The sequence below is a fragment of the Paramormyrops kingsleyae genome, chromosome 12 (assembly GCF_048594095.1).
Source record: "Paramormyrops kingsleyae isolate MSU_618 chromosome 12, PKINGS_0.4, whole genome shotgun sequence".
Taxonomy (NCBI): Eukaryota; Metazoa; Chordata; class Actinopteri; order Osteoglossiformes; family Mormyridae; genus Paramormyrops; species Paramormyrops kingsleyae.
This window is the reverse complement of record NC_132808.1, coordinates 12,504,567-12,530,290: the sequence shown is the minus strand read 5'-3', so window position 1 is coordinate 12,530,290 and position 25,724 is coordinate 12,504,567. Positions and strand designations below refer to the sequence as shown.

Genomic DNA, 25,724 nt, shown 5'->3' with positions numbered 1-25,724 from the left:
GCTTATCATCTTACCCTTTTCTTTTTGTGCTACTTTAAATAACAAACTTAAGTCAGCTACATCCGCCAATTTAGCTGCTCCAGAATACTTATACTTATGGCAACTGTTAGTGTATAAACTAAGAACAAACAAGCTTTTTAGCCCAGGAGACTCAGTTCGCTCCGCCAATAATACAAACAGCAGACAAAACTTCTGTAAGATGTTTCTGGAATAACTGCATGCATACTGCGGTCAGGGGCGTTGCTAGAGATTTTGGGCCCCATGAAAGCATATCATATTAGGCCCCCCAGTCCAAACCAATCCAGTTATTTTCCTAATTTTTTAGGGCCCCTGTCGCTCAGGGACCCTTGGAATCGTCCTAGCTTTCCTCCCCCTTACGGCGCCCCTGACTGCGGTTACAAAGATAAAGAGATAATAATCACTGGAATAAAAAAAACTTAGGCTATTAACATTTTAAAAATTAACTACTGATCTCTACACGGGTCTAATGTCGATTCAGAGATTTAAATAACACAGCTATATACACATCAATTTCTATTAGTTACAGAACAGCACAAATTCTCATTATGCTGAATAATTAAAATGCAGTAGGTCCACTGATGGATTTTGTCCAAGTTTATGAACTGCTTGAAAAACAGATCATAATTAAAAACTTAAGTGACATTTATTGGTGGTCTCATGACGCATTAAAAATCTAGGCACACAAAGATATTAATGCTTATATATCCAAAGTCAACCTTGTATTGGAAAAGTTGTATAGAAGATGGATGGATGGATACAGGACATCACTGCCTTCCGTTATGTGTAATTAATGTGTCTACAAGCCCTTCAGTATGAGGGCTTTATTCTGAGGTCATGTGATCACCTCTGATAGACCATCTTAAGCTCAACAACTTCAAGTAATTTAACAGAAAATTTAATTACACCTTTTTTTATGAAAAAAAAAACTGTAAACATTCAAAAATCAGAAAATATTCCTAATAAACCATTTGAAGTTCCAGGCTGCATGGTTTGCAGTGTAGTGACTAGTCAGCACACTTGGCCATGTGACCCAAACAGGCTAATATCCAGGGCCATACGTGGCTGTAAAGTACAGCTGTGTTACCAAAGACTCTTTAATTCCCATTTCCACATCTATCGTTGACATAATTTTTATCACGACGATTTACAACGACTCCTTGATAAGTGCAGACAATCTCTTGAAAGCCTGTGGAAAAAAGAAACAGAGAAGTGTTCATCAATATTAATACAACACTGAAAATCACTTTAGTTACAATTTGCATGAAAAGCTAAGCAGGGAGGGGTTCACTGGCCCACCCCTGTTCCTCATTTTGCCTCATTAGTTGTGTTTTTAACTGCCTGCCTTCTCTGTTTCTTAGTGGGTCATTGTGGTTGTTTGCATGTTTGTAGATACTACCTGATAGTCATTGTAGATATTACCTGATAGTCATTGTAGTTATTACCTGATAGTCATTGTAGTTATTACCTGATAGTCATTGTAGTTATTACCTGATAGTCATTGTAGTTATTACCTGATAGTCATTGTAGATATTACCTGATAGTCATTGTAGGTATTACCTGATAGTCATTGTAGTTTTCCTTAGTTCCTCCCTGCCTTTGGTATTACTGTTCCTGGTATTGCTCCTTGCCTTTGTTTCTGTTTTTCTAGTTTTGTTTTGACCCCTCACGGTCCCTTTGTGTCTTAGTTCTCCTTTTCTGTTTGTTTTGTTAAATAAAACCTTATTTTTTAGAGCTGCTACATGGATTGTCTCAACTTCGTGACAGCTCACCATAACAGAAGGCAGATGTATCAGTTGTGTGGTTACTCGTTCACTGTATTTTGTATTATAGCTTAAAAAAAGGAATCAAGGCTCTTGCTACCTCATCGATCTGCTGCGGGGTAGACAAGGAGAAGGCGGCCCGCACGTAAGGACAGGGCAGAGAGCTGTCGATGTTGAAGACCCCGCCAGGAACCAGGAGAACCTGGAGAGCCAACAAACCATCACCAAGAAATACACGCCAGGAATATAATCAACCAACATGGCACCATTACTGCGGACATATGCAGATCAAAATTTAATTAAAGCAGGCATGCTTTCGTTAACTGTAAACACGGATATTCTAGGGATCTTGCTCAACCAGACAATCCATTATGATCATTGACTCTAACTCCTGATTGGCTGGCTCCTTTGTGGATCACCACTCCCAGCCAATGGGGGCCGTCCATCCGTGTTCTCTCTCTAGTTGCAAGTCCCTCTGTTCCAGGAAGAAAGGAACAAGGAAAAAAAGCAAACAGAAAAATCCCACGAGAAGACTGGCAGGACGGGTAGCCGCCCACCCCAGTCTTTCGTACGGAAGCAGCCAATGGGAGCAGAGTGCTGGCGTGGGAGGAAAGGCAAGCTTGTCCTCAGACAGCCTCCCCAGCATTCCCGTGCAGTGCCGCCCTCTGCATTCACATTCAGATTAGTGGGGCTCTCAGTAGTTCTACAAACCCCTTTTTTTTGTCCTCCAGTGCTTTCAAATGCAATAGTTCCTTTAAGCTGAATGCCCAAGCCGTGCAACTCAAAATGAACAATATAACAGCACTAAAACGGGATTCTCCCTTCTTCCTGTCCTGGCTCTACACCAGCCTGGTGCCCCCTGTGCTTGGGTTAGGTTCCAATCCCCTCCCATGTCTCTGACTAAGATAACTGGTTAGAAGAATGATAGTGGATGAAAGTAAATAAGCCAAAGTTTAATTTTATACAGTGTTCCCCATGTTTAATCTTGGTACCACTCCTGACCTAAAAATTATGGCTTAATAGCTAAATTTCTTCACATTTTATTCGCAGTGAGCAATTCACTGCTATCTGTGATACTTTCCCCACCACTGAGGACTCATGGGAGATTGAGGATGATAAACCATAAATGAACACACGGTGTTACAGTAACAGGATCGTGGTTCACAGCGGAGCCGTCGGGTTTTGAGACCGTGCGTGTGATTTCCAAGGAGCGCTGACTCTGCTAGTTTCTCCGGGGTGAGAAATCTATATGGGAAACTGACTCAGCAAATAGAACACGCTGGTCAGGCTCGCGTTCCCTGTCTGTGTGGGACTGGCATCCGTGTTTATTTTTGCAACCTTATGGTATATTTATTTAGTCTCTCTGCAGACACTGTTATCCAAAATGATTACACAGCTTACTGTGTAATGATCAGCGGCTGTCAGTCAGCACCGGGATGATGAACAGACAAGCTCAGGCTGCCTCCCCATCAGTAGGGTGCCGAATTACACAAAACGCCCATTCGGTGGATTCAGATAAGAATCGGAAAACCATGTTTGCAATCTTAGCTGAGCAGGCCGAGGGGTCACTGAGGAGAATGGTGGGAGAAACGTTGGCCTTCACCTCCTTCTCCAAAGCCTTCTCCATGATCAGCTTCTGCGTGTCCGAGATGCCCTTCAGCTTGATCCACAGGAACATGCCCGCAGTGGGAGTGTGCCACTCTGCCACATCTGCGGGGCAGGGCGGGTAATGTAGGGGGGCAGGAGATGGGTAAGACTGCATCTGAGATGGTGTTGTGAGCATCAGCATTGCTATGTGCTAACCTAAGGCTTCTTTTCCATCAGTTCGACAACAGGAAGCCTCTCTGCCCGTCCTGGGGGATGGTGAGGGACAGACAGACAGCGCCTCCTAGAGACTGAACACTGACCTTTGAGCCACCGGTCTGCTGAGGAGATCATGGCATCACGCTGCTTTCTGTAGAACTCCACCACGCTGTGAGAACGAGTGGGGTGCGTTACTCTCCAGGGTGGGGGGGGGACCAGTGGGTTAGCTGGGAGCTTCTGCGCTGACAGGACTCACCTGTCCACGTGTCTGAGGAAGCCGTCCTGACCCCAGTCCTGCAGCAGCTTGGAGACCATGAGCTGGAACGAGCCGGGGGTGGGGGGGGGGGGGGTCGGTTTGGTGGACATCATGGCACTGAGCAAGCCCGTCCATCACGAAGCGATCAGGCAGGTGACCCATGTGAGTAGAGGCTGCCTTTACGTGGGGGACTCACCTGAGTGAACGTGCTGGTGTGCATAGTGGAGGCCTGGATGTGGAGCACCACCCTCTCCACGAGCGTCTGGGGCCCCGTCATGAAGCCAATCCGCAGGCTGGACGCACACGCAAACATACACACGCAGACACCAGACGCTGAAGCCCACCTTACAAATTCCTTATGTCCTCATACATGCTCAGGGACGCCATAAAGCAGGGGAAAGTTAGGGTGATTCCAAGGGCCCACGAGTGACATGGGCCCTGAAAAAACTAGAACTTACTTGGATTGGTTTGGGGTTGGTGCCCAAAATCTTTATGGTATAGAAAAATGAGCTTCACTACTAGTGCTATAATATAATTGGACCGCATTAAGAAAATCAATCAAGGTTAACAAAAAGAGGTTGCCCTTTGCTTCAATATGATTTTACTGTAAGTCTGCACATAACACAGACACGTTTCGGCGTGATGCCTTCCTCTGTGTGCATCTGTGTGCAGACAAACAATAAAATCATACTGAAACAAAGTGCCACCTCTTTTTGTTAAACCCAGCATCTCCAGCAGGGCCTCTGTATGTTTATCTCTGGGAAGCCAGCAGGTGCCTGTTACCCATCCTGCCCTAACCCCAATCCCCAGGGTCCAGCTGGAGCGAGGCACGGCCCTGCCATCACTCTGCCGGCACTGCAGCAACTGGGGCGAGGCACGGCCCTGCCATCACTCTGCCGGCACTGGAGCAACTGGGGCGAGGCACGGCCCTGCCATCACTCTGTCGGCACTGGAGCAACTGGGGTGAGGCACGGTCCTGCCATCACTCTGCCGGCACTGGGATTTGAATCAGCGATCTTCTGATGACAGACACAGCATCTAACCTGCAGAGCCACATCCAGCAATGCAGGTGCTGCTACGGCATTGTGACAGCGATATTGGCTGCATGTGGGGCTGAAATCTTGTCCCAACCGGTTTGATCCGACTCACCTGGCCCTCAGGCCACATAAGTACAGGAGTGTATTATGTAACCTCAGGCGGAGGCTGACAGGCGGGTGTCTCCCTCCTCCAGCCGGCCCCTGCCCCCTGCCCCCAGCCCCCGACTCCCGGCCCCCAGCATGTCACCAGCGAGGACGCACAGCCGCGACATGCGTCGCTGCTCTCGGCCCAGAAACGCCGCAGTAATAATTAACAGGCCGGCATGCAACGCACGCAGTGGAAAAACCCTGCTGCCAAAAGCCCCTCCCTGGAGAATAAGTACAGACACGGCATATAAGGGGGGGGGGGGGGTAACCAGGGACATCGGAGTGGCTTGGATAGAATCAGGGGGCCCGGCACTTTATTGGGGCGCCTGAATACAAAAATAATAATTCATACATTAACACAATAAATTATACTGCGGGAACCCCCCCTTGGTAAATTCTATCTACCATGAGGGACCTGTCTTTCTTCAAGTGGCAACCCTAGCAGGCAGCCCAAGGTGACATTTTTTCAGGCGGCCCAGAATGTCTAGCTACCCCCCCCCCGAGTGTAACAGACACCACTCTCCTGGTTTCACTCGGGACGGCACAGACCATGAAACGGGTCGACTTAACTAGGCGCCAAATTCTAGGTTGGCTCACCCCGACGACAGGATCTTCGAGAAGGAGTCCATCCGGATGATCCGTCCATCCACGTCCATGGAGAGGAACGTGGGAGCCCAAGGCTATGGAGGAGGAGGCGGTCACTGAATGGAAAGCTCAACAGGAATACAGGTAACTTCCCTTGTTTACAGAATGCAGGACAGATACTGTACGTACTGACTGTGCCTTTTACGTAAAAACACTCATTAATAATAGCTTAGCTTTCTTTTTTTTATAGAAACACTCTCGTTATTCAGAGCATCACTCCAGCACAGCTAGGGGACACAACGGCAGAGATTAAACGCAATCCACAGAGCGGGTTTACCTTCTGGAACTGCAGGAAATAGTAGGGATCGTCCTCGACTATCAGGAGGTCATACTCTCTGGCAAGCTTAACGAGAAAGAGAGGTAATTAAACTGGAGACAATTTAATGAACGGGTCCAAAAACACTACTATGTGGCAAAATGAATAAATCACACAATTCGTACTATTTGTTAGTTTAGAGAAGCGTCATAAAGTGCGGTCTGGCACCTGATAGATCTCCCTCTTCCTCTCAGCGGTCAAAGAGGCCCCCGTGGGATTGCCCCCGTTGGGGATGGTGTAGAGGACCCGCGGGACGGTGCTGCCGGGCCTCCGGACCTCGGCCGGGTCCCACCGGGACAGAACCCTCCTGAGGGCTTCCGGGATCATCCCGTGATGGTCGCTGGCGATGTTGATGATGTTACAGCCCAGCGGCTGGAGCTAAGGTCAGGGGGTTTGGGGATGGTGGGGGGAGAACAGCCTACTCAGCCTTTCAGACAGTAGGGGGCAGAGCCGTTAAGGAACCAAGCTGCAGAGAGTCTAGGTTCGAGTCCTAGGAGGGGGATCGTCATCCTGGGGGGGAGGATACCTGAACCAAACCCCTTCGACAACATATTCAGCTGTAAAAATGGATACGCCATGTTAATAATTACAGAGAGTCACCGATATAAGCAAAGATGAAAGTGCCTATAAAGTGTTTATAAAAATGATAAGATAAGGGCTTCTTACCGCGGCAAGCGTCCCGGAGTACGTAGGGGCATCCAGGAGCACGTTGTCCCCAGGATTAATTAGCATCTCAAACACCTGGAAGGGTGAAGAAAACAGGAAACAACAACACCGCTGAAGATCAGGGTATGAGTCCCCATCATACCCCTGCACCAGTATTTCTCAACCCAGTCCTCGTGGACCCGTAGACAGCCCACATTTTTGCTCCCTCCCAGCTCCCTGTGGTGTTCCTGATTGTTCAGTTTGTTCTTGATGGTTTGGTTCATCCTTGATTGTTTGCTTTGTTCTTATTTGCTTGGTCCAGGTGTGCTGAGAGCAAATATGTGGACCATCTGTGGTCCCTGAGCACAGGCTTAGCAAACAGTACCCCATGCAAAGCCCCTTTACAGAAACGTTTACGTTTCTTGCTTTAACACGTATAGATGGGCAGCGAAGTATTTTTACTGCAGGACCTCCAAGTGTATGCAGCACACATAAGAAGGTGATGGAGACACCTTGCAAAGGCCCTCTTGGCTTCCCGTCGTCACGCACATCTCCATGCGGCCCTTCTCCGCCGCGTACGCCACCGTGGGGGGGCTGTGCAGCGCCCTCTGGAGGTCCTTCATCCAGGATATCAGCTCTGGGATTCTGAGAGCAGCACAAGTATCCCCTCTTTACCTGACTGGTGGGAGCTGTAAAGACTGAAGGCCTTCGTCCATTTCGTTAGGGTGTCAGCTGTTGACTTAGGGTGGTTTTACAGAAGATCACTCTGGTTTGAAAAACGTCAGGAACAGTTATAATTGTAATTTTAAACAGAGACACAGAAACTTAAGGAGGACCCTGATCCAATGCAAAGACCCTTATGGAAGGTGGTGGGGGGGCGGGGGGGTTTGCTGAGCACCTGGCACGAACAACTGAAAGTACCTACTGAATCCCTGAAACCTAATGAATTTTGCCCAATATACAGTGTCTGTGTGTATCTGAAGTCCTTAGAGACGCATACAAGTTTATAATAAATTATCTTGCGCGCACAGTATAAAAAAATCACCTTATAGGACTTCAGGGGCTCTGTAATCTGCAGTCTTTGTGAAAGCTAAGTTTTGAGAGGTGGGAGTAGCGTTTAGTAACTCCTACTAAACAAAGCGCACTGCAACACCAGTAATATGAAAAAAGGAATGGATGATTTGGGAGTCGCTAGCTTGGGCTGTTTTACGGACTCATCACAGCTTGTAATACAAATGTGGCTGCTATCGCAACGGAGTGTAAGCGACTCTGTGGCCAGTGGGATAAAAATTGTAGGATTTTAAGCCTTCGCCTTCTGCGTATGCTCACTTGGAAGATATTCAGATTGAACTACAAATGCCTCAAAAACGTTTAAAACAAGATATACAAACAAAGTGGAACAGTATGTTATGTGTGTTTCTCGTATTCTGATTAAAGATTTTTGGGTTACATTTTTTTCCTTTGTATTTACTAATTATAAAAATAATACTATATAGGGTATATTATTTATATACTATATTATATTAAAATAGTATCGGAATCTATATCACTATCGGCAGTTATGGAATCGGATTAGAACTTAAAAAAAATGTGCATCGGCCCATTCTGACTTTTTCCATACCACTGATTCAGTACAGGCTCACAGATTAACCTATAAGGAGGACTGAGGCTATTCCGGGAGATCCGAATTCTCTAGTGGCGGCTGTTCTATTGGCCAGTGCTACCTATCGAGCCTTTCTGTGCACGTGTAGTTCCACCTTCTTAGGATTAGGGTTAGGTTTTAGGATTAGGGTTAGATTTTAGGGGTTAGGGTTAGGGTAAGGGTTTTAGGGTTTTTTGGGGGGTTAGGGCTATCAATTAGCACTGCGGTAGCCTAATTCGACAAAGTAGTTTAACTCGTCAGAACACCATGACTCGCACTGACGTCCGGGCCCGTCGGCGACCCACCCGTAGGAGCCGGAGTACTGCAGCGCCCTATTCATGGATGCCTCGTCAAATTTGATGCTGCCCCCATTCTTCAGGGTGATGATGACCGACTGGAAAGGGAAGGTGCTGGGGTTTGGAGCCCCCCCTGCCAGTGAGATTAGCGTGGGGGGGGACCTCTGCTGAAGTTCCGCTTCAAAGAGAAGAGTTGAGGGGTTCTGGTGTGACTGCCACAGAAAGGCGTACCGACTCTGCACCTTCATTCTTACAGCCTGTTTGATGTTCATTTTTCATTATAAAAGTATCCATCCATCCACTACACCCACCTATGCAGGGTCATGGGGGTCCATAGTCTATCACAGATTCTATGGGCACAAGGCAGGGAACAACATAGGATGGGGCACCAACCCATCACAGAGCACACTCACACACCATTTACTCACCATGGGCAATTTGATAACTCCAATTAACCTCAGCATGATTTTGGTCTGTGGGTGGAAACCCCACGATGACACAGGAAGAACATGCAAACTCTATACACATGGAGCTATGGCGGAGACTCGAACCCAGGTTCCAGAGGTGTGAGGCACCAGTGCTAATCACTGCACCATCATATTATATCATCCTGGAATATTATTCATCATAAGGGTGGTACTGTGACCTGATTCTTCCAGGGATGTATGTTTAGTTCTTACTCCTGGCCTTTCTCCTGTTGCTCATGTGGGACTTATCCAGGGACTCCAGTTTCCTCCCAACATACAATTACTGGCAGCCTGGGTGGACTGGTGTCTGTAAATCAGCCTGAGTGACAGCATACCTGTGTGTGGATTGGCATCCCATCCATAGTGTCCACTATCTAATTGTCTGTGTTTCCTGGCAAAGACTCCAAGCTTACTGTGACACTGCATTAGCCAAGGAGTTTTAGCAGGTAGATGGATCTGATTTGTATTTTGATTACGGCCATTATGTACAATGCCAATGTGTGATTGTTACAATGCAGAAAAACAAGTAATCAATGTCTGTGAGGTTTCGACTCACTCAGTATGCGAATTGGAGACGGCTTCCGAGCGGCACTCACTGCTGTTAAAAACCGGGAGTAATTCATCGTACCTGTGACAGAATGATCAAATAAATCATCACAATAAAACATAATAATAAAACGCTGTTCAATCGCAAATTGATCGTCTCTCAATACATCAGCAAGCATGGAGATCTGAATGACGAGTACAGTTTCTTTTGAAAGTAACCAGACAGCTCCACTTTTTCCAAATTTTGTTGTAAACATTTTGTAAACGGTTTGTAATTTAAAAATTCCTAAAATATGTTTTCACTTCGGTATTGAGTGTTGCGTTTCAAGAGATAGCAAGAAGTATCCATTCAATCCATTATTAGATAACTCTACAGAACTGTGCTTTAACGATGTAAATATTATAAGGTTTTAAAAATGCCAAAAGTCTCGTATTTTGTTTACTTAGGGGTGAATTCAGGTATTGTGGAACATCAGGTAATGTGGGACAGTTAAGCTATGACAAGTACACTCACCTAAAGGATTATTAGGAACACCTGTTCAATTTCTCATTAATGCAATTATCTAATCAACCAATCACATGGCAGTTGCTTCAATGCATTTAGGGGTGTGGTCCTGGTCAAGACAATCTCCTGAACTCCAAACTGAATGTCAGAATGGGAAAGAAAGGTGATTTAAGCAATTTTGAGCGTGGCATGGTTGTTGGTGCCAGACGGGCTGGTCTGAGTATTTCACAATCTGCTCAGTTACTGGGATTTCCACGCACAACCATTTCTAGGGTTTACAAAGAATGGTGTGCAAAGGGAAAAACATCCAGTATGTGGCAGTCCTGTGGGCAAAAATGCCTTGTTGATGCTAGAGGTCAGAGGAGAATGGGCCGACTGATTCAAGCTGATAGAAGAGCAACTTTGACTGAAATAACCACTCGTTACAACCAAGGTATGCAGCAAAGCATTTGTGAAGCCACAACACGCACAACCTTGAGGTGGATGGGCTACAACAGCAGAAGACCCCACCGGGTACCACTCATCTCCACTACAAGGAAAAAGAGGGTACAATTTGCACGAGCTCACCAAAATTGGACAGTTGAAGACTGGAAAAATGTTGCCTGGTCTGATGAGTATCGATTTCTGTTGAGACATTCAAATGGTAGAGTCAGAATTTGGCGTAAACAAAATGAGAACATGGATCCATCATGCCTTGTTACCACTGTGCAGGCTGGTGGTGTAATGGTGTGGGGGATGTTTTCTTGGCACACTTTAGGCCCCTTAGTGCCAATTGGGCATCGTTTAAATGCCACGGCCTACAGAGCATTGTTTCTGACCATGTCCATCCCTTTATGACCACCATGTACCCATCCTCTGATGGCTACTTCCAGCAGGATAATGCACCATGTCACAAAGCTCGAATCATTTCAAATTGGTTTCTTGAACATGACAATGAGTTCACTGTACTAAAATGGCCCCCACAGTCACCAGATCTCAACCCAATAGAGCATCTTTGGGATGTGGTGGAACGGGAGCTTCGTGCCCTGGATGTGCATCCCACAAATCTCCATCAACTGCAAGATGCTATCCTATCAATATGGGCCAACATTTCTAAAGAATGCTTTCAGCACCTTGTTGAATCAATGCTGCGTACAATTAAGGCAGTTCTGAAGGCAAAAGGGGGTCAAACACCGTATTAGTATGGTGTTCCTAATAATCCTTTAGGTGAGTGTATATTTCCCGGCTAAAGTAGATCCAATTAGAATAGTTGTTATCGGGCAAGCATGTTGGGGGAACGTCCCTCAGGAATCACAGTCTAAGATGAATGACATGTGCTTTTGATTGTATTGATATTAAGGTTTTTAATGTAATTATGTCTTTGATATACTACTGCAGTAAATTAAATACTTTAAACTGACAAAGTTCTATTTAGGGAAAGTGGGACAGTATGTTTCAGGTAATATGGGACAATTTTACAGGCTCTGCCAAGAAGAGAGTAAGTACATATGTGACAGGATGGAGTATCAACTCCTAAATATATTCAGTAACTATACATAATTATATTTATTTATTTATGAAATGGGGTAAAAATCTCCAACTTGAATTTGTTAAATTGTTTTAGCGTATGATGGCACCAAGGCAGAGGGAGGCCGAAACGAAGGTTAGAGAGGTGAAGAGGCAGGAGGACTAAATGGTTACAAGCAACTGTACTGTTTTTACTGTTAGTATAAGCTTTACATGTATTGGTTTAGGTATTTTCTACAAAACAAAATCCAAAATGAAATGAAATTAAATTGACTTTTTTAAATTACTATTTTTCATTAAAAAAAAATTATCAACAATTAATGTTCAACTGTTCCTTGAACTGTTTAGTCTATTAAACTCGCAAAACCCTTTGCAAATTATTCAGTATTGATGTATTTCACCTATATTCAATATTGATGTATTGTACCTATATTCAGTATTGATGTATTAAATAAATGCCTGTCCCACATTACCTGAAATGCGTCCCACTTTACCTTACGGGTGCATGGAGTGTATAGACCTGAATCACGGCCCCCATAAGCAAGAAATTTAATGTTTTTATTTTGATAAGTAGACATCTTAAGGATTGCAGAAAAGTATCATATGTGGGTTAAGTAAATTAGGTTAATGTTTCAATGAGCACTAGAAATCAAAATGGCAAAAAAATGTCCCACTTTATCTGAATTCACCAGGTAAAATCTGTTAATTTTTAGCTTGTGGGGCCTTTTTTCAGGTCCCCACAATATAAACCTCAATAAAAATCTGCGACTTGCATGCAGTCTAAAAACTAAAAATGCCAAAAGACTTCGTATTTTGTTTGGTTACTTGTGGTTAAGGTTACGGCTGGGTAGGGGTTATGGTGCTGTTGGGATTAGTTTCCCCGTAGAAATGACTGGAGAGTCCCACAAGGATATAATTACAAACCTGTGTGTGTGTGGGGGGGGGGGTACTATCCAGACATTTAAGGTGAAATATAATATTGACACAAAATTAACAAAACGTATCATTGACATTGAGCGATCACCTGTCAGTATGCCGGTGTCCTTAAACCGCTATATAATATAATTCAAATATCCAGCATAATGAAGGGCATAAACACTTTAGATTCAGGATCCTCCAAAGCGATTTCGGATCAGTCTAAAACATACGTGCATTAAGCAGAGAACATCGACAGGAGCGCCTTATCAAGTTACGGCACAGAAAGCATATCACCCGATACAGCGTTAGATAACTGTCTACCATCTGCAGCCCCAAATATATGGCACTAATGGACGATGGCCTTAAAATAATAATACTCGAGGTTAAAAATGGAACCGACCTTTTATGTGCTGGTGCCTACCGATTTCCAGTATCGTTATGTCTTAGTTTAGAGTGAATAGTAGGCTTTCCTAAAGACTACACGCCCCAAGAGCCCCTTTCGCCTCTCAGATCTTGCGGCAGACGCGTGCGTATGACGTTGGCTCATGACGCATAATAACAGGCGACACTTAAGGAAACATGTCGCTACTTTTGTGACACTTACCGGACTTATATTGGATAAAAATATAAACATTTAACGATCGGTTTGGTAACGGTGTTTATTACATTCTCAAATCAAGCAGTGACACGACACGCATCGGTATCTTTTGATAAATTGGTTTCCCGCCGTGATCCAGGATTGCCGTGCGGCCATGGCTGCTGTCCCGTGTCGCCGAGTCACCGCCTACCGACGCTGGGATTAAGGCGGCCCGCTCGGGCATGTAGCTCGCTTTTTATTGTCTGCTCTGCTTCTGGATAGTGCTGTCAATGGGGAAGAGGAAAGACATGATTCATCAAAAGTATATTTCGGGTAAGAAGAGTCATTTTCTCCCAAAAGCTGTTTAATCTCTAGGTAAAACCCGTAGGCCGCGGTCCGAGCGGACCCGGGATATCGGCGCTTGCGTTGCCTGCAGAAATGTGGCATAAACTGCGGTGCATGTGTTTAAAAATAGTCCCAGATAACCTCGATTTGTGGCCGAAACCATTGATCCCCTTTACCGGGGCGGATGACTGGTGGCCTCGTAGCTAATCGGCTTTCTCTCCCTCTCCCACGGGCGGAATGATGCGCTGCTCTCCTTAGGCTAAATGTCGGCTGATCGTCATTTTTAATATGCGACCAAATTATCGCGGGAAGCTGACTGTCTGAGGAACCCATCCAACTAGACGACGGATGGCTAACTAGTTAATTATCAGCTGATACTAACTAATTAAAACGGTCTTTTCAACTTTAGCTAACCAACACTAACAAGCTTACCCGATGAAGCGCATATTACCGGTTTCTTCGATACCAGTGTGTTTTTTACGTGTCATACGTGTGCTGTAATATTAATCCATCCATCTTCCGAGCACTTATCGTAGTCAGGGTCCCGGGGGTGGCCCTGGAGTCTATCCCATTTATGCATTCGTTAATATTTAGATATTTAAAATCAAATCCTTGTTTTAATGTAAAACATTAGGGGGAAACACACACACACACACACACTATAGTTTAGAATCTTATCTACTCTAAAGGACAGCAAGGACTTTGAAGATACTCGGTCTGTAGTGGAGTTATAAAAAGTCAGTCAGTAGTTCTGTATATTGTAGGTTGTAATTCCAGCAGCCACTCTGCAGTACTCCTAGTGTACCACACTTTTAAAAACTGCAGCACCTGGATTGTTTTGGTGATGAGAAACCAAAGGTCCGTCTCTATATGTTGTTGCAGGAGATGAGTCTGGGGGACATAAGAGGAAACACAAGAAACATAAGAAGCACAAGAGGAGGCACCACAGAGAAGACGGGGTTCACGCCTTCCCTCCAGAGGCCCTGGAGTCTCATTCAGGAGGGGGCCTCAAGCCTCAGCTCAAGCTGAAGATCAAGCTGGGGGGACAGACCCTGGGCACCAAGAGGTCAGTCTGAGCGGCTGGGGGGGCAGAAGGGGCTGTCTGTAAAGGGGATATGTGTCAGGGTATATCCACTGCAGACTCCTCAGCAGAGGTGGATAGTTCAGGTTCAGGAAGTAAAAATCCAGACCAAGATTTTATTTCAACCAACCAGTTAAGTCTGTGACTGTGACTCTTTACTGGATTTTTACTTTCTGAACCTGAACTACCCACATCTGTCCGATAGGCCAAAGGCTGTCTCGTATTATCTGTGGGGTCTGCTTTTAATGCCCTGTGGGGGCCGCTCTCGCTTCGACAGTGTTCCGACGTTCACCGTGGTGCCAGAGGCGGAGCGCTCGCTGTCGCCACTGATGGTGGTGGATGACGTGGATGAGGAGGAGCCCACGGAGGGCGTGCCCATTGAGCAGTACAGGGCCTGGCTGGGTGAGCGACCCCTGCTGGGAGAAAGTGGTAATGGGCTGGCCTCTCCAGCATAATCACCCTAAAAGCCACTAGCTGAGTTATCCTGGCCTCAAAGCTTTTAACTCTGTCATGCTCAGATTCCTGCAGTGTCCCTGTAAATCTGCGTTAGTAGTCATCCGAGGGCCCAGGGGGGGAGGTCTGGGAAGGGGAGGGTGTGGCCTCATTTGCCCAGCATGCATGTGCTGTGCTTCAGATGAGGACAGCAACTTGGACCCTTCCCCCCTCCCTGACATGGACACGGACTCCCTCCTGGGGGGGCCCATGGACGAGGAGGAGAAGTGGCTGGATGCCCTGGAGAAGGGAGAGCTGGACGACAACGGGGAGCTGAAGAAGGAGATTGACGAGTCTCTGCTGACCGCGAGACAGGTACAAAGGGGGAGGCAGGCGTAGCGGTCCGAGAGAGAGCGGGCACACCGTGTGACCTTCGAGGCCTCATTATGGAATCCTTACAAAACCCAGCTCTAAACAGTCTACATTCCAAAGGGGTTGTTTCAAGATCTTAAGCATTCCTGAGATGGAACCTGGTGATCTTTCTTTGGACCTGATGAACAGTGGGCGGCTGTCGGTCGGGGTGTATAGCAAGGGTGGCTAATCTTATCTGCAAAGGGCCCGGTGTATGCAGGCTTTTGGGATAACCTGTAGCTCAGCTGTTCAAACCCAGGTGTGAGGACTCTTCAGCCAATCAGTCCTCTAATTGGGGAGTTGCAGTGAAAACCAGCATGCACAACGGCCCTTTCTGGGAATAAGATTGCCCACCCCTGGCATATAGTGTTTGTATGAAATTGGCTGAAAGCTTTAATATTAGTAGCTAAACCCCGGCATTATTATACGCTACAGCATGGTCTCATTACATTAACTCATTTATCTGACTCTTTTATCCAAAGCAACTCACAGTAGACAGAAGGGTTACAATATGTGTGTGTTTCCTGGGATTTGAACCCACTGCCTTTCTGTTGTTAGCATAGTGCTGTACTTGAGGTACAGGAGTTAATGTGCCATAGCTGCATGTCCCAGTGCGGCTCAAAGAGCTGCTGTCACCAGGGTGACGAGCACGTCATCTGCATCTCCAAAGGAACCAATCCAAACCGTTCCCAGCAGTCTACAGATGATACTTTCGTCACGCGAGGACCTGTTGTCCTGAACTGTGCCGAGCAGATTGGCCTGTCCGGTCAGGGAGACCCCCCCCCCCCCCTCCCGAGAGCTGTGGGAACATTTTGTCCATCTGCCTTGTTAAAAAGATGAGGACTCAGTGTATTTCACATGGTTGTGCAGTTCCAGTGCGTACTACAGCATAATGTACTAATTATGGGCTAATGATGTCATTTGTTTTGGTGGCCCTGTCCCCTGTGCTGGTTGATTATTGTCCTTTGGCTGGGAGTGAGGTTTAGATGGTTGCTGGGTTTCGTGGTGTCAGATTAAGCAGCAGCAGCAGCAGTCCTTATGGACGTGGCTGAGGTCATCTGCATGTGGTGGGTGCATGACTTGTCCCTGTCTTGCAGAGAGCCCTGCTGCACAAACAGCAGAGCCAGCCCTTGCTGGAGCTGCCCATGGGTTATAAGGAGAAAGCCATGACGGAGGAGATGATGCAGAAGCGGGAGGAGCGCGCTCGCAAGCGCCGCCTGCAGGCCGCCAAGAAGGCCGAGGAGAACAAGAACCAGACCATCGAGAGGCTCACCAAGACCAGCAAGGCCAAGATCAAGAGCATGCGAGAGCGCAAGGCACGGCAGACCCCCTGCCCCATGGTCCGCTACTGCGACTCCGCCCACGGCACCACCATCTCCTTCCCCCAGGGCGTGCCCACCCCCGTGGTGGCTGCCCCCAGGCCCCTGCCCGTCCCCGTCAGCTGCGGGGTAACCGGCTGCTCCAACCTCAAGAGGTACTCCTGCTCGCGGACCGGAATCCCTCTGTGCAGCCTGGACTGCTACCGGAAGAACCTCCTGGTGCTGGGGATGGCGTGAAAGATGAGGCTTGACCCCCCCCCACCACCACCAGACGGGACTGTACTTACCACGTACCCCCAAATTGGGGGGGTTAATGAGACTGATGAATTATCTAAAGGAAATGAGGCACATCGCTGAGAGTGACCGAGATCGTGTGTATTTATTGATGTACGTTGGTGTGGTGAAGCCCACTGTCACACTGTTTGAATTATGGCGACTGGTCTTGTTTTTGTACATGAGCAGAGTAATTGGATTGTCAGTAGACGGGTCAGTGACCTGAGATTAAAGCCTCCCCATGTGGGACCAGTAGGATGTGTGTTTTAGCCCCACGGTGAGAAGCTTCAATTGATATGATGGATGGTGTCACAGAAAATGGCTTTTCCAGGACCAACCACTGGAGAACCCGTGGGTCAAGGACTAAGTCAGCGAGGACCACAGGCAGGAACCCGACGGGGTGTGTCTGTATCTGCCTGTCTGTCTCTCTGACATACACGCAGCAGGTGGCAAAGGAGAAGGTAGACGCAGGATTAGGGTCCAGGACGTTACAGGGATAATGCAACAGATTTGTTTTAAAGCCATTTAACATGGTACCACACCACTGTTTGAAACGTCACAAGTAAAATTTTATTTTTATATTTACACTGAATGACTGAAAATTTCTATTACAAACTCCAAATATATAAAACATTTCTGAAATGCATCTTAAATAAAAGGCTGCCGCTCCCATTTGCTCATTGGTGCTTTCGTGCAGGCGCCTTCTCCTCCCACCACCAGGGGGCAGGTATCTGCGCTCAGTCAGCACCCACCAGCGGCACAGTCTGGCCCTGAAGCTGAAGTCAGTCCACGACCCTTGAAGAGTGGCATCACAACGCCAAGCCAAAGGACAGCCTGAAGGCCATCTCCACGGGCAGTTCGGTCACCGAGTCGTGGAAGCACACGTAGAATTCCTGAGGGACGGGCTCCAGATGCATCCGCCTGGACGAGGAGAACTTCCAGTGAGAGCCCATTCAGATACAGGCTCACACACCATACAGATACTACACCGCACTCACAATGAGCGTATCATCGCCCTGACTGCCGCCTCTCATGGTGACCTACCCGATTACCCAGTAGGTCATGGTGGGTGCTGGCTTCTTCTGCTCGTTCCAGTTCTCTGGCTTGCACTGGAACAGGACACCGTGCTCCTTCACAGGGCCCAGACCCCGGGGTCCCTGGTGCCCGTCTGTGCCCTGCCTCTCCTAGACGGGGGGAGCAGACGTGGGTCACATGGTATATGTACACACACACGCCTGTAACAGCAAATCGCCGTCATACCCACACAGCTGGGCCTGCTTAACCCAAGGCTCACCTCTAAACCCAGATGTGCTCATCCGTACATCTCTAGCTTATCTGTGTGTATATACACTGTATGTGGGTATATATGTGTGATGGCATGTGTGTGTTTGTACAGTGGAACCTGGTTATAGTGATCAACCGCTTATATGGCTCAAAAAGCTTGGGACAGAATCATTCCTGTACAAATGCTGTTTAAATAATTTGCTTATAGTAATCAAGTAGTCTGCTTACAGTGTTCATTTTGGGTCTTTTTATACATGACAACATACAGAAAAAATTAAACTACGCCAGTCCTTTACTTTGCTAAGCCTACTTTGCTTTGTGGTAGCCCGTCTGCTTCTGGCTAGCTACCCGAGGCTAATGCTGCGTCCACAGAAAACATGACTGGTAAGTCAGTCATTTTCTCTCAATGACAAATACAGGCTTATCCAAGCTTATGATAAACTGCCAGAAACGAGCCACCGAGATGCAGCAGCGAGACTACAATAAGCTCTATTTTATGCACAATACTGTACTGTATTGAAGCATCGAGCAGACCAAGGAATCTCGTTGGCAGCGAATGAAAACGATGAGGCGGACGGACATGAAGTTGTTCTTTATGTTAATCCTTAAAGAGACCACACAACAAGCAACAATAACACAAAAGCCATGAATGACAGGGAAACACGGGGAAGTTACACTGATAGTGCAGGTGCTTGTTGTCCTGTGTAACAAACACAAACAGGGGCCATATACACGCGCTTGCAAGGCATGCTGGGACATGCAGATACCGCCGGCGCTATGGTATTATAGCGTATTTGAATTATACATAGTTCAGCAATTTAATTTGTACAGTATTGTAATTTGAAAAATGTTTGTACTATATTTTGAGTCAATAAAATTCTTTAAATACAGACGCTGTCCATTTTATTACCTTATATTCATGTAATAAATATACAAATGTCAATTAGATGGTAATCTGCCTGAGACAAAGGGGAAAAAAAAAATCGGTTATAATGATCATCCACTTATAGTGGTCAATTTCATATCGACAGACGTGATCACTGTAAGCGGATTCCACTGTATTTGTATATGCCACATTGTGGGGACATTTGGTAATTTTACTGTTACTTTTTAGCTTGTGGGGGCATTATTGAGATCCACACAATATAAACCTCAATTTAATAATAATCTGTGTATGCAATCACAAAACTAAAATAGCCAAAAGTCTCATATTTTGCTTGGTTATTTATGGCTGAGGTTAAGGCTGGGTAGGGGTTAAGGTCGTCATGTTGTGATTAGAGTTTTCCCCATAGAAATGAATGGAGAGTCCTCACAAGGTAATATGTGTGTGTGTGTGTGTGGGTGTGTCCCTCGCTCACCCAGGATGTCAGGCTCTGCTGAAAGGCAGCCCGGATGGACAGGCAGCAGCGGTGGAAGTTGCGGATAAGCTGGGGGTGGATAGAGCCACTGAGCTGGGCCACCTCGCGGTGCGTGGGCGCGATGAAGATGCCCTGCACCGTCTCCATGCACACGTAGTGGAAGAGCGTGTTCTCGGTGCCGGAGCTCAGCCTGGGGGCACAGACACATCAGCCTCGGCCCACAATGCCACGCAGTCTCAGACTCCAGCGGCACTCAGCGTACTGTATCGCCAACCCCTGTAAACCGCCCACGTTGGCCAGATGTGGCACCAGGCACTGTGCTGGTGGCCCCCAATTGGATGGGGGGGGGGGGGGGCACTGCTCTTTGTGTGCTGTAGGACTGTGTTCTTAATTCCCTTCCTGAAGGTATTGTCTGGGAAGTAATTCTTCCGGTGATGCTAACATTGCACGCTAATTAACACCTTAGCTGTGAGCTCAGCGCCCAGGTGTGGACACCCCAGGACTAAAGGGGTGTGAACATTCCTTTCCCCCAGCCCGCACAGGATCAGCACAGAGTACCTCCTTCCCTCATCTACCCAGGATGCCGTGCGGCGGCGCCGCTCACTTCATGGTGCTGTAGGCGGCCTCGGCGTCCCTCTCCGACAGGCTCCTCTTCAGTGTTCCCAGGTAGAAGGGGTTTGGGTGCTTCTTCTTGGGCATCTGGCCACACAGCAGCAACACATCAGTGAAAACCATGTCCTTCTAATATCATATTCCCCCCCCCCCCCAGTAAAACTGATGGATCATTCCTATTGGATTAACCCTCACACATATTAACAGAGGATGTAGTTTTGCAAGGGGCCGCCTGGGTGGTACACGGCTGTGATTCGTCAAGCTGTCAGATTGCCGTTCGGACAACGCGTTTGTGGGTGTGATGGAGTGTTGGGGGGGGTCTGTGAGTTTCAGTGTTAGCGGGCAGAACCAGGCAAACTGTGTCTGCACACGGCCATGTCCCTGTAACCTTGCCCGTGCTTGACGTGGGGTGATACACGTTACCGTCAGAGGAGCGTCACGTGAGAGTGCGTGGGAGTTTAGGCCTGGACACGCTACGGTTGCTAATTAACACACACTATGGGCGCTAATTAAAAACAGAACACAGTTATAAACTCTGACAAGCCGTTATGGAAAACAGATGGATGTTGTTAATTCACGTCGATGAGGACAGATTACCCATTAGAAAGAACCCAAACACTGTAATGACTTTCGGCTATTAATAACTCCATATTAACCATGTGCGTCACTCGGAACATTAGGAGAGACTAGCCAGAGATTCCTGGAAAAGGAGAATTGGAGAGTGACTGTGGGGGTGGGGGGTGACAGGAAGAGGAAGTGGAGAGCGACTGTGGGGGGAAGGGTGACAGGAAGAGGAAGTGGAGAGCGACTGTGGGGGGAAGGGTGACAGGAAGAGGAAGTGGAGAGCGACTGTGGGGGGAAGGGTGACAGGAAGAGGAAGTGGAGAGCGACTGTGGGGGGGGGTGACAGGAAGAGGAAGTGTAGAGCAACTGTGTGGGGGGGGGTGGTGACAGGAAGAGGAAGTGGAGAGCAACTGTGGGGGGGTGACAGGAAGAGGAAGTGGAGAGCGACTGTGGGGGGGGTGACAGGAACAGGAAGTGGAGAGCGACTGTGGGGGGGTGACAGGAACAGGAAGTGGAGAGCGACTGTGGGGGGGGTGACAGGAACAGGAAGTGGAGAGCGACTGTGGGGGGGGGGGGTGACAGGAACAGGAAGTGGAGAGCGACTGTGGGGGGGGGGGTGACAGGAACAGGAAGTGGAGAGCGACTGTGGGGGGGTGGGGGGGGTGTGACAGGAACAGGAAATGGCCTGTTAGTACCTTAAAGAGGCCCCCGCTGCCACTGCTGCCATCTGACCCCCCCGAGCCCAGGGAGTCCCTGCGGCCTGTCAGCTTCCGTGTGGAGTCCGGGGTGGAGTGGGGGCTCAGCCCCAAGAAAGGGGCCCCATCTGGGGGCCCGTCGCTCCCGCTGTCGGACAGGCTGCGCTGAGGGCTGGGCCTACGGGCGCGCAGCGAGGGGGCACTGTCCCCAAACAGGCCCCGCCTCCCCGCAGGCGAGGACGCCCTGATGGAGCCCACCAGCTTGCCGAAGACGGGCGAGCCGACGGGGCCGTCCTGACGCTCGCGGCCCGCCGGGAGGAACCAGTCGGCACAGGAGAGGCAGGGGGCGGGGGGGGCGGCCAGGCGCTCCTCCAAGGCCGTCTGCAGGCCCTCCAGCTGCAGCAGCGTGGCCTTTACCTGGTCCACGTACACACAGTCGGGCCCCGGGGAGCCCAGGGCGGGGGCCGCACACCCCCCCGCCTCCAGCAGCACGCACTGCATGAAGTGCCTCTGTGGGAGGGGACACATAAGGGCCATATATAGCTTTTAAAGTCAGTACCTGACAGCATACAGTCAACCTGTCAATCATGTCTTGGGGGGGGGGGGGGTTCCTACTGCTGTGCGTGCCTTTTCTCCTCACCTATGCAGGCCAGCCCAAGTCTAGATGCAAGGTCACATGGTCACCTCTTATTTCCATGGTAGCGGGACCCAGGGTCACCTTTGGCCAACAATGGTAACCAGTAACCAAGTAAACAGCACTGTGTACCCCAATGGGGGGGGGCGGGGGAGGTAAGCTGACAGGAATGTGCACTACAATAACAGCTGGGGGGGGGGGCAGAGACTAGCAATACCTGCCAGCTTATGCCCCCCCCAGTCAGAGCTGCACGCCTTTGTTGGTCTGGCAGGCGGCGGCATCCTTACCACCCCCACGATGAGCAGGAAACGCCTTCCCTGGGGCTCGCTGTAGCCCTGCTCCACCCCCGAGGCTGCCGATTGGCTGAGGCGGTGGGGAAACACCTCCCTCCAGATGACCAGCTGGCCAATACGCTGCTCAGAGGCCAGGGGCAGGAGGCCGAAGTGCTGGCAGTACAGGGCCACGTCCAGGAGGTCCTCCTTAGGCAGGTGGCTGGCTAACAGGTAGCCCTGTAGCACACAGACACACACACAGACACACGCACAGACACACGCACAGACACACGCACAGACACACGCACAGACACACACACACAGACACACACACACAGACACACGCACAGACACACGCACAGACACACGCACACGCACAGACACACACGCACAGACACACACACACAGACACACACACAGACACACACACAGACACACGCACAGACACACGCACAGACACACGCACAGACACACGCACAGACACACGCACAGACACACACACAGACACACACACAGACACACACACAGACACACACACACAGACACACGCACAGACACACGCACAGACACACGCACAGACACACACACACAGACACACACACACAGACACACACACACAGACACACACACAGACACACACACAGACACACGCACAGACACACGCACAGACACACGCACAGACACACGCACAGACACACACACACAGACACACACACACAGACACACACACAGACACACACACAGACACACGCACAGACACACGCACAGACACACGCACAGACACACACACACAGACACACGCACAGACACACACACACAGACACACACACAGACACACACACAGACACACACACACAGACACAGACACACGCACAGACACACGCACAGACACACACACACAGACACACACACAGACACACACACAGACACACACACAGACACACACACACAGACACACACACAGACACACACACAGACACACGCACACAGACACACACACAGACACACACACACAGACACACACACACACGCACAGACACACGCACAGACACACACACAGACACACACACAGACACACACACAGACACACACACAGACACACACACACAGACACACACACAGACACACACACAGACACACACACAGACACACACACACAGACACACACACACAGACACACGCACACAGACACACGCACACAGACACACGCACAGACACACACACAGACACACACACAGACACACACACAGACACACACACACAGAGACACACACAGACACACACACAGACACACACACACAGACACACACACAGACACACACACACAGACACACGCACAGACACACGCACAGACACACGCACAGACACACGCACAGACACACGCACAGATACAGGTTTGTATTCATATCTTTATGGGGACCGTCTATTCATCTCAATGTGGAAAAACCCTAATCTCAGCAATGACAACTTTGACCCCCACCCAGCCCTATCCTTAACCGTAATTAACCCAACAAAATACAAGACTTTTAGCATTTTTCGTTTTTTAAATGGTCAAAATAACAGGTTTCTATCACATGTAATATATGAAATATATACATAACACACACACACACACACATCCATCCAGCCATGGCTGCAGAGAGACGGCCATCACTTTAGGACAAGTTACCTCATTATAATGATTATTCCACTGGTTAAGTAACATACCAGGGGCACCACAGCAGAAAGATGTGAGGTAAACCTTTAAATATTTGTCAGAAGTTCCCTTACATGTCTACACATGTACACAAAGACAGTTCAGTGGTCTGTGTATGACAGGACGGGCCTAAAATGCAGATATGTTGTACATTACCGTTTGGGTCACAGCGTGTCACCCAGAAAAGCAGCTGTGGGACAAGCAGCAGCTGGCTCAGGGGCTCTGCTGGGCACTGCCAATCGGGGGCACCCGGCCACTGCCTAACAACCCAGAGCGCGGGACGTGGAGCCGGCTACGTTAAATCATTAACAGCTACGGACTACAGCCGTGAAACACTTTTCATTTCACACTGATGATTCAAGGTCAAAACAAAGATAACTCTACAAGGCCCCAGTCATTTAAGTCTATGATTTAGCTTTTACGATATTCACTGAAATAGCACCACAGCGAGCATTCGGCACACCGAGTTTTAATCAGGCCAGATGAGGGCAGTCTTGAGCCCTGAGGATTTTTCGAACATGAAGTTCAGTCATACTAACTCTGTCTTGGATCGTCAAAGTCCAAAATCAACCTTCTCAGGTATGTAGAGATTCAGCTCCATAACGGAGCAAAAACATTTCCCAGCTAATCGTGGCCTTAAACCGGCATTTCCGGGAGATGGGTACTGTATATCTTTATCTTAATTTCAGTGTACTGACGTTTGCAAAACTAAGACAACATTTACATGGTCCTTCAAGATGACCTTCCTCACTGGATAACAGCAGTATTTTATCTGTATGTTCTTCAGAGGGAAACATCGGAGAGCTGTCAAGTATGAAACAGCTGGGATTTTAAAAAGTAATAATAATATTAACAGAAAGACAGAAAAAGTCAGGAACACACACGTGTGGCACCGAAGTATGATGCTTAACACACAAAAGGAAAGACGTTTTCCCGTCCCAGGGTGTCCGTGATGATGGGAAACAGCTGGCCCGTTTGGCTGCTTTTCGCAGATCTGCAAATCTGAGCGGCGGTCTGGATTCGACCTGGGATGTAGATTACATGCATTATGGCAGCCGTGTATTTTTAAGCAACGTTAATCAGAGGTTTCAGCAGAGCCAGACGAGCGGGAGCCCAGCCACAGGTCTGCACGGCTCGCCGAGTCACTGCCAGAGGAATCCAGCCGTCCGCACATGCCTCCATTAGGGCATCTAATGACTGCTCATTACCATGACGTGTGGCGCCACCTGGGGGCCCATAGGGGGCTCAGCCACGTCGTCCTTCAGTGCGTTTCAGTTTAGAGAAAACCCTGAACTAGCCCCTTCTTGGGAGGTGTCTAAAGCTAGACCTCAAATTCAACCTCTCTCCAAAAAAACCCCACATCAAACCATGACTCGCTGAGCTACCTTCCCGCCATTTCACTCTGACGTTCTCGGCGTGAGTAAGAAGGCCATGGGGCCCACAGAAGCCGAGAAGAAAAGGCAGGAATGGCTCCTTCATACACACACTGGGATTCTCGGTCCCTCAAATCACATGATGGCGGCTGCTCACTTTGTAGAAGAGACAGGAGCCCAGGATGACGTACAGCCGGCGCAGGCCGAAGTAATCCTCAGCCTGCAGATAGGGAGAAGGAAAGAGGGCAGCGGGGTCAGAGCGAGGGTACGACCTGCCGGGAGACACCGG

The 25,724-nt window shown here is 48.4% G+C and overlaps 3 protein-coding genes and 2 long non-coding RNA genes across 10 annotated transcripts in view; 2 read left to right on the top strand and 3 right to left on the bottom strand.

Annotated features, from left to right (window-relative positions):
- Positions 1-639: 639 nt before the first annotated feature.
- Positions 640-13,039, bottom strand: aadat (aminoadipate aminotransferase). 4 transcript variants are annotated; one of them, XM_023825427.2, is made up of 14 exons: positions 12,911-13,039; positions 9,592-9,663; positions 8,578-8,746; positions 7,143-7,275; positions 6,652-6,726; positions 6,154-6,363; positions 5,947-6,012; positions 5,622-5,704; positions 4,037-4,133; positions 3,841-3,902; positions 3,689-3,753; positions 3,385-3,491; positions 1,882-1,983; positions 640-1,207 (listed from the first exon to the last, which is right to left on the bottom strand). In XM_023825427.2, the coding sequence occupies exons 2-14, from the start codon at positions 9,656-9,658 to the stop codon at positions 1,166-1,168; spliced, it is 1,278 nt and encodes a 425-aa protein (XP_023681195.1). In that variant the 5' UTR covers positions 9,659-9,663; positions 12,911-13,039; the 3' UTR covers positions 640-1,165. The 4 variants fall into 4 exon arrangements, 2 of the variants coding, with proteins under 2 accessions (XP_023681195.1, XP_072574814.1); XM_072718713.1 differs by lacking the exon at positions 12,911-13,039 and adding an exon at positions 10,654-10,709; XR_011994064.1 differs by adding an exon at positions 10,654-10,710 and having other exon boundaries at positions 1,161-1,207; positions 1,882-3,491.
- Positions 5,085-6,289, top strand: LOC140593647 (uncharacterized). Its single transcript, XR_011994066.1, has 3 exons — positions 5,085-5,753; positions 5,860-6,029; positions 6,180-6,289. It is a non-coding gene; the product is annotated as an uncharacterized lncRNA (long non-coding RNA).
- Positions 13,040-13,151: 112 nt separating the features above from the next.
- Positions 13,152-13,748, bottom strand: LOC140593646 (uncharacterized). Its single transcript, XR_011994065.1, has 2 exons — positions 13,609-13,748; positions 13,152-13,371 (listed from the first exon to the last, which is right to left on the bottom strand). It is a non-coding gene; the product is annotated as an uncharacterized lncRNA (long non-coding RNA).
- On the top strand, positions 13,281-17,620 carry ino80b (INO80 complex subunit B). 2 transcript variants are annotated; one of them, XM_023825433.2, is made up of 5 exons: positions 13,281-13,420; positions 14,315-14,498; positions 14,791-14,915; positions 15,148-15,320; positions 16,454-17,620. In XM_023825433.2, exons 1-5 carry the CDS (start codon positions 13,378-13,380, stop codon positions 16,910-16,912), a joined length of 984 nt encoding a protein of 327 aa, XP_023681201.2. In that variant the 5' UTR covers positions 13,281-13,377; the 3' UTR covers positions 16,913-17,620. The 2 variants fall into 2 exon arrangements, with proteins under 2 accessions (XP_023681201.2, XP_023681200.2); XM_023825432.2 differs by having other exon boundaries at positions 14,791-14,942.
- intu (inturned planar cell polarity protein) overlaps positions 17,496-25,724 on the bottom strand; it is a 29,573-nt gene continuing 21,344 nt past the window's right edge. For both annotated transcript variants that reach the window (XM_072718712.1, XM_072718711.1), the window contains exons 10-16: positions 25,593-25,655; positions 22,382-22,603; positions 21,461-21,970; positions 20,195-20,289; positions 19,591-19,780; positions 17,993-18,132; positions 17,496-17,869 (exon numbers count right to left, since the gene is read on the bottom strand). In XM_072718712.1, coding sequence (XP_072574813.1) covers positions 17,758-17,869; positions 17,993-18,132; positions 19,591-19,780; positions 20,195-20,289; positions 21,461-21,970; positions 22,382-22,603; positions 25,593-25,655 — 1,332 coding nt within the window. In that variant the 3' untranslated portion in view covers positions 17,496-17,757. The remainder of the gene's footprint in view (positions 17,870-17,992; positions 18,133-19,590; positions 19,781-20,194; positions 20,290-21,460; positions 21,971-22,381; positions 22,604-25,592; positions 25,656-25,724) is intronic.